Genomic DNA, 14,333 nt, shown 5'->3' with positions numbered 1-14,333 from the left:
AATATAGGTTACCATGACGACTATATGTAAACGTGTAATTTCACACAATACCCTCTCGGAACCCTTTAATAATAATTCATATGTAGTATACTTTTTATCAAATGATATTACTGACAGATAAAATATTTTAAGAAAAAGTGAGATCCAAGAGCTTATTTCTTATCATCTACATGTGGATGGTATATAAAATAAAACACTTTTTATTTTCTATTTACTTAGTTACGAATGGATTTTCTTATGACATACGATTTTGGTACGATTTACCTTTTCTATGTCATTGTTGCTTTTGGTACGACATGTTCTGTAGAGGCAACACGATAATATCATAACAACAATCAACAGAATGGCCGACAACACTCCTAGAGCAATCACTACAGCCAGGTAATCATCTGGAAAAAAACAACAACAAGAGATTTCATGATGTTAATTGCCAAGCAGTCATCTGGAACAAAAACAGATGTCATGATGTTCATTGCCGGATAGTCATCTGGAACAAAAACACATGTAGGGATGTTAATTATGGAGAAGTGATCTGTAACAAAATAAAAGATGACACGATGTTCATTGCCGAAAAGTCGTTTTGAACAAAAACAGATGCCATGATGTTAATTGCCGGATAATCATCTATAACAAAAACACATGTAGGGATGTTAATTGCCGAGTAGTCATCTGGCAACAGATCTCACAACAGTCATCTGGAACAAAATCAGATTTCGTAATGTTAATTTGAAAAAAAAAACATGACTGCAATTATGAAACTCTTTATTATTGAAAAACAAACTATAAGTATATATTTAATGAAATGGTAAACTGTATTTATCTCATTTACCGTTTGCGACAAAGTTATACGCAAGTGTTTAATATATATTGCAAAGGGACTGGCAAAAATATGAATGATGTAAGCTATAATATCATTGCAAACATTATGATTCTGTTGTGTCTGCGGAGAGGCATGCGAGGAATTCCGCCAAAAGTAATGAGAACAGTCGTCACATCAGCGTAGAGGTGACGGCAGAAATGAAATAAACAATAAACAACAGAACATGTAGTTTGATAAATTTTATAAAAATCAGAATATCTATACCTTTTTCTTCAGAATTGTCCTCTGCTGTTGTTACATTGTGTGTATCTGGTGACGTTATAATAGTAGTTGTTGTTGTCGAAGGTTCTGTTGTTGTTGTTGTCATATTCTCAGTGGTTGTAGATGTGGTTACCGTGGTAACGTTCATTGTTGTACTGGTTGTCGTCTGCATGCAGTATTGTTGTGTTGTAGGCGGACAGCTGGCAGTTATGTTAGAATTCTGATTGGCTATTAAACAACAAAAACAACAACTAAAAATGATTATCAAAAGGTTACTTAATTAATGTACTAGGAACAGAACACATATTTATTGATGTTATCTTATCTGATATAATCATAAAATTATCCTCTATTTTTTAACAAAGAATGGCGAATGCGCAAATAATTTTTTTGTCTGGGTTTCACGTCGCATCCACGCAGTATAGGTCATACGGCGGCTTTCCAGCTTTACTGGTGGAGGAAGACCTCAAGTGTCCCTCTGTACATTATTTCAGACACAAACGGGCATTTGAGTAGAACCACCGACGTAACGAAAGCTAGCTGGATAACCTTCTGACATGTAGTATCCGACAACCACCTAACCAACGACCTTTCATACGGACGCCCCTAGCATACGCAAAATAATTGCTAAATAGTTAAAACGCTACTTGAAATTGTATGTAACAAACAAATAGAAATAGAGAAATACAGAATCACTAAAGAAAGCCTTACACCGACAAAATTGAAAATGTTGCAGACTCGGTTTTATTGAGCCTGTTCATGGACGGTACTGGTAAGTGCAAGTTATCGTCCACGCCCCCTAGCAACGGCTTAAGCAGAATTCAACATTTAACATGACAATGGTGAAATTTTGAATTTAAGAAACATCCGAAAGGGGATAAATCAATGAAAAAAAACTGGAAACAAAGTGATCCCTCGGAAGCATTAATCAAACAAAAATTACCAGAGAATTTGGGGTTTTTTGGTTGTAAATGAGGGGTAAAGGAAAAAACGTGCAAAAAATTTCCCCCACGCCCCTTGCACCGGGGTTGGGGGCGGGTATAATTTTCAAATTTAAAGATTCAAAGATCCCAAAAGGGCCAGAAAAATAAAAAACACCAGAAAATACAACAAAAAAACTTAAACAGATATAATTTTATTTTTAAAATTGGGTTTTTTACAAAAAAAAATTAAAATTTAAAAAAACCCCTTTGGGATTTAAAATTTAAAAATATTTAAAAAACGGAAACCTTTAAATCCCATCCAGGGCCCTTTCCCTTTTGCTATGATTAGGGGTAATTTCTAGGTTAAGCAGTATATAAGTAACCTGTGCCTGGAAGTTTTCTATATCTTGTTTGTTATCACTACATGTCCACTCATAAAGGATAGTACTATTTTCACCACTTCCAATCCGAACAGTTTGATTGCACGCCCCATTTCTGAAAGAAGTTATTTGTCGTATAAGCTCTGATTTTGATGGTCAAATTCAAGAGAAAGAGAACACATATAAACATGTTATTGTTATGATATGCAGTTTTATTTACTTACGAATCGGTATTTGTTTTGAGTTTGAAGTCACATAAAAATTGTAAAGATCATAGTACGACTTTTTAGCCTGCTCGTTCCTGAACGAATTCAGGGACACCTGATGTCTTTCATCATTGTCGCCGAATGACTTTAACAATTTCGATGTGACTCAAAGTTCAACAAAACAAACAAACAAACAAAATTAAAAATAAAAGAATTATGATTTTTATTGATTAAGCAGGACCACAGACCAAAGTTTCATAATATTTAGTATAAACGTATCCATGCTGAAGCAACCCACCATATGAAATCAAGCTTATTTAAAAAGAAAGTGGTAAAGTACATGCATATCATTATCAACTTTATGCGACACCATTACTAAATTTCTTTCAAAATTATAGTTTCGACATTACCCGTTGCCCGTGAGTATTCTGTACATTTTATATATATCAATATAAGCATCACAGTTGTCTATCTCCACGGAACAGTTGCAGCTTGGGTCAAACGGACTGATGGACGAAACTCCAAACTCTGTGTTCCAAATGTAGACCGTAGTGTTTTCTTTTGTTAAATTTTAGGGTGTCGTGGCCCGGGAAAACAACTCCCAAACCCTTTTTTCGTCTGGGAAATTTTTAAAAAACAAAAATTTTGACCAAAAAAAAAACTTACACTGATCATAATACAAAAGAACACTTAAAAATTTTTAAAAACAGGAACAAAAAATTTTAAAAAACATAAAATTTTTTTAAAATTGTTTTTCTTTCCGAGCAAAGATTTTTAAATGAAACAAAATATCCCCTGACGGAAATCTCTCCCCAAAAAGTGCCCCGGGGGAGAAAACAAAAACGGCCCCGGGTCTCAACGGCCCGGAACAGCCTGAAACCCCCGAGGATTTCCCCTGTCCGAACCCCAAAAATCTTTGTGTAAAGGGGTGCTGGGTAAATTTACCCCTTTTGGGCCCTTTTTCCCGGGGAAAAATTTTTCCCCCGTTCCCAAATCCCAGGGGTAAGCGACGCTGACACAACCTAACTGTAACTTGTAACATTGTAACACGAATGTGGCATTAGTGTCAATGTTAAAAATGTATTTCAATTCAATTTCCATCTAAATTATGCTTCATTATTAAGTTTCATTAAAATACTTAATTAACCTTTGACAGAATTCAAACTTGTATGCTTCAAAGAGTTGACCAAGGTGGATTAAGTAGGGGGCCAGGGTCAGACCCAAGAGTGTCTGTGGTGCAAAATGTTTGAATCTAAATGTTAACATATATTGATAATTTCAATTATAACGATACCGTGAGCGGCCAAATACATTAACCCATTACTTCATATACACGCCTTTTAACGCCTTTTTCACCCCCCCCCCCCTTTTTGTTGTCTCAAATGATGAAAAAATGCCTTATTTAGGCCCCAAACACTTGGTTTTGTTTGAGAAATGTTGTTAAAAAAGTGACCTCTTTTTCGGCGCGGCCCCCCAACCAAAAGATACATCAGGGGGTTGCCAGAAGGGGGATGTGCCCCCTTCTGTTTGGGGGGTTTGAAGGGGGGCGGAGTCCCCCTCATCGCCAAGAAAATTTTGGGCTTGTGAGAGGCTGTAAATGACCCCAGATTGATCATAAGGTAACGTGTAAGCAACGCTGAAAAGCATTTGACTCTATCTCAATCCATTGAGAAGTTGCAGCACTTTGAAATCAATTTTGATGGAAAAAATCAACGCAAAATAGTGATTTTTGGCAATTTTGAGATGTCCCCTCGTTGCCATGGTAACAGAAAATTTAAGCCTGAGCATGTTGTTGCAAGGGCAATGGTCCAGTCAACATTTGTGCCAAGTTTGATTAGTGTTGAAGCAGTTTTTATAGTATTATAGCAATTTGAACTTGTAACGGGAGACTTTTCAATGAAAACAGCCATTTTTCACAAAATGCTCATGAAGTAATGGGTTAATGAAAAAAATAAAAAAATCTACAAAACAACAATTTTTCTTCAAATTTATATGACAGGCCATGTTTAAACATGAAAAAACACGATTTAGGGTAATTTCAAGTATTTTCATCATTTTCTGTTAACCCATTACTTCATATACACGCCTTTTAACGCCTTTTTCACCCCCCCTTTTTGTTGTCTCAAATGATGAAAAATGCCTTATTTAGGCCCCCAACACTTGTTTTTGTTTGAGAAATGTTGTTAAAAAAGTGACCTCTTTTTCGGCGCGGCCCCCCAACCAAAAGATACATCAGGGGGTTGCCAGAAGGGGGATGTGCCCCCTTCTGTTTGGGGGGTTGCCAGAAGGGGGGCGGAGTCCCCCTCATCGCCAAGAAAATTTTGGACTTGTGAGAGGCTGTAAATGACCCAAGATTGATCATAAGGTAACGTGTAACCAACGCTGAAAAGCATTTGACTCTATCTCAATCCATTGAGAAGTTGCAGCACTTTGAAATCAATTTTGATGGAAAAAATCAACGCAAAATAGTGATTTTTGGCAATTTTGAGATGTCCCCTCGTTGCCATGGTAACAGAAAATTTAAGCCTGAGCATGTTGTTGCAAGGGCAATGGTCCAGTCAACATTTGTGCCAAGTTTGATTAGTGTTGAAGCAGTTTTTATAGTATTATAGCAATTTGAACTTGTAACGGGAGATTTTTCAATGAAAACAGCCATTTTTCACAAAAAGCTCATGAAGCAATGGGTTAATGAAAAAAATCAAAAAATCTACAAAACAACCATTTTTCATCAAGTTTATATGACAGGCCATGTTTAAACATGAAAAAACGCGATTTAGGGTAATTTCAAGTATTTTCATCATTTTCTGTTAACCCATTACTTCATATACACGCCTTTAAACGCCTCTAAACGCCTTTTTCACCCCCCCCTTCCTTTTGTTGTCTAAAATGGAGAAGAAATGCCTTATTTAGGCCCCAAACACTTTTTTGTTTGAGAAATGTTCTTTAGAAAAGTGACCACTTTTTTGGCGCCGCCACCTATCCAAAGGATACATGACGGGTGCCAGAAGGGGGATGTGCCCCCTTCTGTTTGGGGGGTTTGAAGGGGGGCGGAGTCCCCCTCATCGCCAAGAAAATTTTGGGCTTGTGAGAGGCTGTAAATGACCCCAGATTGATCATAAGGTAACGTGTAAGCAACGCTGAAAAGCATTTGACTCTATCTCAATCCATTGAGAAGTTGCAGCACTTTGAAATCAATTTTGATGGAAAAAATCAACGCAAAATAGTGATTTTTGGCAATTTTGAGATGTCCCCTCGTTGCCATGGTAACAGAAAATTTAAGCCTGAGCATGTTGTTGCAAGGGCAATGGTCCAGTCAACATTTGTGCCAAGTTTGATTAGTGTTGAAGCAGTTTTTATAGTATTATAGCAATTTGAACTTGTAACGGGAGACTTTTCAATGAAAACAGCCATTTTTCACAAAATGCTCATGAAGCAATGGGTTAAACAACACAAGTGCTGTGCAAGAAGTATCTTCCAAGGTGCATTGAAGTTTGATTAGTTGTTCTTATGAGTTTGATTCGTAACTAGAATGCAGTGATGTAAGTAATTTTAATTCGTGCGGAAAACAGAACAAGTATGTCTCTCTATTCACAAGCACATGCTAAATATGCGTCTTGATTTATCAGAAACAGTGTTGATGATGAGATGTCTAAAGCTCGTACAACCAATCAGAAACAACAGAGGCAGACATCTATAGTGCATTTTAAAGGTGCATAAATCAAATTAAACTATTTATCCTTAGTTTCCCCTAAAAACGATAAAAGGTTTTGTCCAATTTTAATTAAAAGAAATTTAGTGTGCTAAGGGTTAAGGAAACTTGTTTTCCTAAACAGAGTAGGAATTGATAGATCCCTACTCTGACCTTCCATTTGAATAACAATAGATTTAACCATAAACATGAACATGATTGTGCTCTTTTGTTAACAAATATGTTGTGGTTAAATTCTTATTAGAATTAGGTTAGGGATCTGTGCATACATTACCGAGATTGAAAAATCTTTGGTTGTAAGCACTGTCCATTTATGTTTAAAATACTTGTTCCGACATAATTTAAACGTATGAAAAAATATCGTTATATAATCTTACCCTCTATGCAGTAGTAATCAATGAACATGTAACGACTTAAAGTAGTAAGATTTCCTGTACAACTCGCGTCAGTAATTTGATTCTGTACTCCCAAGTAACAATTCTGTCGTCCGTTACAGCCTTCATGATAGGTTAAAGTTTCGAAATAAAATGGGAACAGACAGTCATTTGCTTGGTCATATGTACAGCAAACAGAAAAGTTGTGAGTATCTTCGTAATAATCAGGACAACCTGTAGATTGTAATTTAGAACCCACTGTTACATGTTTGATGGCAACGACATGACCATTACTACAGGAAGCATTGACGAAGTTTTTATCAGGATCTGACGACACTCCGGGACATGCCGATGGTGACTGTATGATTTGAAGATCCGATGGCTGGCAGGTCACTGTAAATAATTATATAAATAAACATATTTATATAAAAACATGATAAAAAAGGAAACAGATTCTGTTGTCAATGATATGCGTACACGCACACTGTAAACTGTTAGTCCCTTTAATACAATATGTACTGTGCATGTCATTTTACTTTGCTTTAATTTGTCATCTTATTGTATAGTTCTTCTCAATCTGCTTTTATTTCATGCCTATAGTTGCTACTAGCTTTAACTGTTTTTACTTTTCAGATCAGTTATATGTAAGTAAACAATTATGTTTTATGTCTTTGTTATTGTAGGTAAATAGCTTATTAGCTAATGTTTCCTGTAATTAATAAACCGACTAAAAATAAAGTTTCCTTGTACCCATGCATTATTTTATCGACTAATAGTTTTATAGTGACTTTTGTTTCAAATGGTAACATTGCTAAAACAGCTAAGATTCTTTCTGATAATGCATTAAAGGCAATGTACATTTTGTTAAGTCTTTTTACAAGAATACATGTCGATATAATAATGAAGCTTAAACTGTTTGATTCCCTAGCTTTTTTGCTTTATTCAGTGGAAGTATGGGGAATATGTTGTCCTAAAGAGGTTGATAAGATTCATATAAAATTTTGCAAAACCATATTATGTATGAAATAGCAGACTCCAAATAATGATGTTTTAGGTGAATTAAGGAGATTCCCCTTATTTGTGGGGATAGAGGCCTATATGGATAGCAAAATTGAGCATCTGTAAAAAGTATATGTGAATTTCCGCTCATCCAGATGTGAAGTTTAACAGCACATGTGAATGTATATGTCAATCGTAGGGTAAGTTTTCAACTTTTTAAGCAGTTATATAAACTTCAAACTTTTTTTTAAAGAAAATCGAAATGTGATTCTTCCCTCCTGGCTCTCCTCTTTATTACCCATTTTTGCATAGGATTTATATGCAGTCTTCATCAAGATATTCTTTTCGTTGTGGGTTTTATACTGTGATAGAACGGGTACGCTTCAGCCAATAACGAAATGTGCCAGGATCGTAATGGTAATAACTGTAATGTTGCTCGTAATAGTTTGCCATAACATTGAACATTAATTTATAATATCCCGATTAAACGATAAATAAACTTTTAATAAGCAAATGAACAACGATAAAACATCAAATTTGAGCATAAACGTAGTCTATAAGACATTAAAGGCTTCAGACCCTTTATCAAATCAAACCAAAATATAACAGCACACGCGTGACATCGCTTTACTATATAAGAGGCGACTATTTAAGTTTTCATGATATATTAGGAACAAAAACACTTTAAGAGATAAATTTCTTGAAAGCGAACTTGCTTCCTAGTTTCTAATAGTAAACAAATGAATATATTGAAAAATTCAGATGTTTTATGACACTGAAATGCAAGTCTTTAGAGCTCTCACACAAATACGTTTTGTCCAAATGGTGGTAGTTTTCACTCAGGATCACGGCAGTAACCTTATTGAATTCACCAGAGCACAATTCATCCATCCCATCGTTCCTGGGCAGGCTGTTAAGCAGTTTAACAGTTCTAGTTGCCTTCACTTTCGGAATGGACAGAAACTTCTGTACATACCAGAGCAGAGGCACAGTGCGAATGACCGTAGAAAAGATTTCATGATCAATCACAACGAAAGTGACCTGCGCCGTCCGGAAATCGAACCCGGGTCGCCCGTTTTGTAGTCCAACGCTATACCTATTGGGCTAACCGGACCCTACCTATTGAGGTTGTGCATGCCGAGATAAGAAAACATTGTCATTCCGTTTGAAAAAAATTTAAATAAAAACTTTTTGCAACAAAGCCAGATATATTTAAAATTGGTCATGAAGTGTTAGGCTGTTGTATGTGAATGTTTTATGTACTTGTGTTTTTATTGATGACTCGCAAAATAAATCGTGTTATTCCGCAGTAAATTACGCGTTTTATTCAAAATCATTTAAGACTCGGCTGCTTTGCAGCCAAATAAAAACTCAACAAGTTTCTACAAAATCAATAATGTTAAAATGCCTAAAAGTATTCTACTATACCTTATAAATCACAAATATCACTATATTCTGTCAAATTGGTGTGAAGTCATGCTATATGCTATACATTATAATGTTTATATAGAGATATTGCACTCTTACTCAGTTCTTTTTTTAGATTAAATCCAAAATCAAATTTATCTAAATCAACGTGTATATCCAGTGCAGGAATGTGAAAATAACACTGGCATTGTGCATTATTGTGCGATATATAGAAAGCCTTAATAACCGAAACGAACAATCAAATTTAAAAAAAATGAAATATTTTCCAAATTATTCATGTGTTATCACGTTGAAAAGTGACATTTTTTTTCGAGGTAACGCCAATTTCGTTACCCATAATCTGAAAAAAAAACAAAAACGTTGCTACCTCATAAAAGGTAATTCTACTCGAATATTTGCGAATAATATTAAACTTGCTTCCTTTTAGTATTGACTCTAGTAGTCTATTTCAATACTAATTCAATACTAATTAATATCGACAAAACACACAAGTCGCCTTCAAAATGGTAGTCAGGTAAAAACGTAAACATATTCCTAGAAATATTTGTAATACCATTTAAAGTATAATGTCATAGCAGCTGTATGTGCTTATTAAATCCTTTTAATTTGATTCACTATAGAATATTGTGTTCCTTTTACTAACAATGCTACTTGCTTCGGTCATAGCTCAGCGCAGATTCGACGTTATTTTTGCACAATTCTTGCATTTTTTTCACAATCCGGTGTTACTGGAATTACTGCGTAGCTGAAACTTGGCACGGCCTCGTTACCGCCGTAAACAGTTACCCTCGAGCTAGATATTCCCATCTTTACCGGCAGCCGGTGTAAGATCCTTAATTATAATCCGCGCAAGACAAGTCGCGTTGTTTAAATGACGTCATTCCCGCGCGCCTTTTGTGAATGAATTTCGTTCTTAGAATGACGTCCTTTTGACGATATGAACTAAGTTGTAAATTCAAACGCTACTATCAAATGAAAATATTAGTTCTTTCCGAAATGATTTTTCTGCGTAGTATGCAAGATGAAGAATCAAACACCGGCTGCCGTCACAGACCGGAATATCTAGCTCTCGGGTAACTGTTTACATACGGTAGTATCGCGGCCCTCAGCCGAGTTTCCGCTGAACATTTACCCGAGAACTAGATATTCCGGCAGCCGGAGTTTGATACCACAAGATAAAAAAACCCTTGAATTTTCAGTTTATTATATACATTTTTCTGTTTTTTATAATTTGCAATTTGAAAGACTTTCCTATAAAGTGTGTGTATTGGCAGAATTTAGAAGAAAGTAGTCAGGCAAGACATCAGTGAAAATACGGAAAGTATGTTTCACTGAAGTGAAAAATAAATTTTACAGTGAAAATACGGAAAATAAAATACACATTTTATTTCATCAATAATATCTCAATATGATAAGTTTACATCATTATTATATTTATGTACGCCGAACATGGCGATGTGCATTGTGAATAAAAATTTGAATTATAAATTGTATCAACTAATATTGATAAAACCTGTGGCATTAGTGTATGCTAGATGTTATTATAGCATCATATGAAAAGAAAACATAATAAGAATGGAAAATATCAATAAAGTGCGTTGTTATTGTTTCCTAAAAGGCTTTGTTAACTATCTTATCGCAAGGACAAATAAAACAGCCGCATATACATGTCGCAGTCCCTAATCAGTATTTATTTGCACTTGAAAATCACGAGGGTTTTTAGAATTTATTATAATAATACTTGTGTCAGGACGGTTGTAAGGCTAGAAAGAATGTTTTAAACCAGCCTACCTCAAATGTTTAGCCGTTTCTTTTAATGCCAAAAATATCTGTGGACAACAATTAAAGTTTTTGGGCTTTTTATATTGTCTATTTAAATCAGTTTTACAATAAAACACTGACAAATATTTGAAAATGATCATCGACGGGTTTCTCAACTTACGATCGGGTTGTCCGAAACACCGAATATTTCTTTAAAACCAATCTATGATGTTTTATGGTAAACTTCTAGAACATCACCAATATTAGTCAAAGTTCCGTATCATTATGAGCTTTATAATCCCTCATGTCAATTTTTTTTAATTTACGGGCGGATTAGATCACCTTTCGGCTCTATTCTCCTGTGTTATTAACCTATTATTGATATCAATATTTTATAATAAATAATTGCATATCAACAATTAAACAATAAGCTTACCTTGTGATATAAAAGCGCCAGTTAAAACACAGATTATCACTTGAACGTTTAATTTCGTCATTTTTAAGTTTATAAACAATCATATCATTTTTAATTTGAATAAAGACACTAACGGTAAGAATTGAAATCTTCACGCAACCGTTAAGGAGACTTGTTTTATTGTTATCTTATACAGGGGGTTGATCAAAATGTAATAAGCCAATCAATATCTTATCAGAAAATAAAATAGAACGGCTCCATGTATTCATGTATAATATCACACAAACGCGTAAAAAATAAATAAAGTGTTGGTTAATGTCATATCTTTAACCCAGGCACATATATAATGTAGCGCACACAACTTAAACTAAATAAAACTTCACTAAATTGCCAACAAAACAATGCTTGTTTTCATGAAGTTGTTTTTTGTACACAAATGCAAATAAAGTACGATAATGATTAAAGATTTATAGACTGAGAAGATTTGATAATATTTATTTTATAAGGCTACGCGTAACTATATTAAGTGATCTCTTAAAACCTTTTTAATAAATCACAGAACGTTAACGGTAACTAAAGCGCACACGAATTAGAAAAGAAATGTTTACAGACAAACTATAAAAGAAAGTTTGGGAATGTCAAAAGACTGTTGAAAGGTTTGATAATCTTAAAACAAAAATAGAAATGTTAAGAGCGAAAAAAAATGTTTAAAATGTCACAAACGTCCATACATAATTTTCTTCGTTATGTGTGGGAGAAGCCGGAAGAATAGAAAAAGCAAAACTTCCAAGATAATTCCAAGATATCTAGAGATACTTTGGACTCAAAGCAGTTCCACATAACAAGTAAACAGAGCAGTGGATTGAAACTCAGGTTTTTAAAGATGATTCTCTTGCTCAAAATCCGAACACTAACACCGAACCGCTGAGTGCAACAATTGTTTCCGAAATATATCCCGAACAAAGCCTAGTAATAGTAAAGAAAGACATTAATGTGATACCAAAAGAAATTTGGAATGAAGCAGCTTTCACTATATGCGGATCTAGACCAGATAGTGCAACTAAATAAAACAGAAGCAAGGAAAGAAGTAGCTCACAAAGAAATCATTTTAGATATAAGAAGACTCCAACCACCACACAAGAAAGATCGTTTCCAAGACGTTATCACGATTTATATAGCAGCGAATCTGACTGTGTGGATGAGAATATTTACGATAATGACATCAAACCATTAGGTCACGAAAACCGACATCCTCATAAAGTCAAATATACCGTTCTCGTGAGTAAGAAAACTAAGGTTTTTGTCCAAAGTGCGGACATAAGGAAAAGATACGTAATTAAGATTAATCAGACACATTTGAGTTTAAGACACCTACATCATGCTAAACTCAAGAGTGAACCATTTAGTTTGTTGGAAAGAGACATAAAAGTTCTGCTTGGTATAATTGCCAATTACCGGTATGATGAAAACAGGTACTCAACGATTGTAGACAATGGTCAAAGTTTAACAAGATCTAAAGCGATGAATGATTTATCTAGAAAAAGACAAAGAAAAAGGTCGATAAAAGTAAATGGTTCTACAGATAAAACAAAGAATTAATCGGAAATGATGCATACAATGATACTTCTGATGTTGAAAACACAGATGAAAGTTTACGAATTGTTAAAAGTACTACACGTAGATGCCCCAAAATGACACAAACGGAAAGCTTGAAGACAACATTGGAAGCAGTTCCGAATTCGTCAAAACTAAATCTAAAGAGTAAAAATAAACAAAATTATACTTAAATAGTAAACAGTAAACATTGGAAAGAAGATGCATTATATTGATGCGGACAATGTTGTGTTTGCCTCTAAATGCTATGGTGACGGTACGATGATGGACACCTTTTTTACTATAGTACTAAATTATATTTTATTAGACATGAAGATATTTTGTAACAGTTATTTATTGGCATGATTAAACAAAGACACAGTGCATATACATGTACATGTATATACATGTACGTGTATTTTTATGTCTTTTGAATATAAAAAATTTATTTTTTGTTTCAGTCGGAATGGGTTTTTTTCTGCAGAAGTCAGTGTATCATTATCTAATAATAATAATAATAATAATAATAATAATAATAATAAAGACTTTATTTAACGAGAGAACTCATTTGAACAAACATATCAATCTTCCATGAGGCCCTCAACAAGGAACAATATAAATTTAACATTTTCAAACTATTAAAATACATAAATGTAAAAAACATACAGGAGATTATCAATTTGTATACATCAATGCGTGATAAAAACCTCAAGTATAAGGTTTTAAAAAATGGTTAACAGATGTAGCAGACTTAATATAATCAGGAAGGCCGTTCCAAATACAAGATCCAGAATAAACAAAAGACTTACGAAATTGTTCAGTATTTGGTCTAGGGGTATAAAGTTGAAAATCAGATGATGAACGCAAAATGCGAGTATGAACATCTGACGATAAAATGAAATTTTTCAATAAATAGGAAGGCGCCTGATTATTTATTATTTTAAACATCATAATAGCTTTTTGAAAAACAACCCTCTGTGAAAAGGTCATCCAGCGGAGTTCAGAAAAAAGTTCAGCAGATGGAGTGTCATAATCTTTGTCTAGAATTAGTCTTGCAGCTCTCTTTTGGGAACTTAATGAGTTTATCTTCTAGAAAAGACGTACAGTTACCATAAATTATGCAACAATAATCAAGATGTGGTAAAATATATGCATTGTAAAACATTTTACGTACAGGTATAGATATGAATAATTTTATACGTGATAATAAATGTAACAATGAGTTACACTTTTTAAGAACAATATCAATATGGCTTTGCCAAGACAAGGTGTTATTAATTGTAATACCCAATAATTTTTCTTCAGAGCTACAGAAAATTTGCTCTGTTTTATATAAAATAACAAGGATTACTTTCATGAATATAATTTTTGCTTGTGTTTTGAGGAAATATACATGACCTTAGTTTTGTTAACATTGATAGACATGCGATTCAAATCACACCATTTGTTGGCATTTAAAAGATC

General features: G+C 34.2%; 1 protein-coding gene across 1 annotated transcript; it reads right to left on the bottom strand.

The window, feature by feature from the left end:
- Window positions 1-6,662: 6,662 nt before the first annotated feature.
- On the bottom strand, window positions 6,663-11,458 carry LOC132722613 (uncharacterized). The gene is made up of 2 exons (XM_060707137.1): window positions 11,298-11,458; window positions 6,663-7,066 (listed from the first exon to the last, which is right to left on the bottom strand). The coding sequence occupies exons 1-2, from the start codon at window positions 11,356-11,358 to the stop codon at window positions 6,663-6,665; spliced, it is 465 nt and encodes a 154-aa protein (XP_060563120.1). The 5' UTR covers window positions 11,359-11,458.
- Window positions 11,459-14,333: the final 2,875 nt, after the last annotated feature.

Source organism: Ruditapes philippinarum, unplaced genomic scaffold (genome assembly GCF_026571515.1).
Source record: "Ruditapes philippinarum isolate M1 unplaced genomic scaffold, ASM2657151v2 ctg3719_1_1_1_1, whole genome shotgun sequence".
Classification (NCBI taxonomy): Eukaryota; Metazoa; Mollusca; class Bivalvia; order Venerida; family Veneridae; genus Ruditapes; species Ruditapes philippinarum.
Note: the sequence above shows the minus strand (reverse complement) of the source record. Positions and strands in the feature narration are given on the sequence as shown.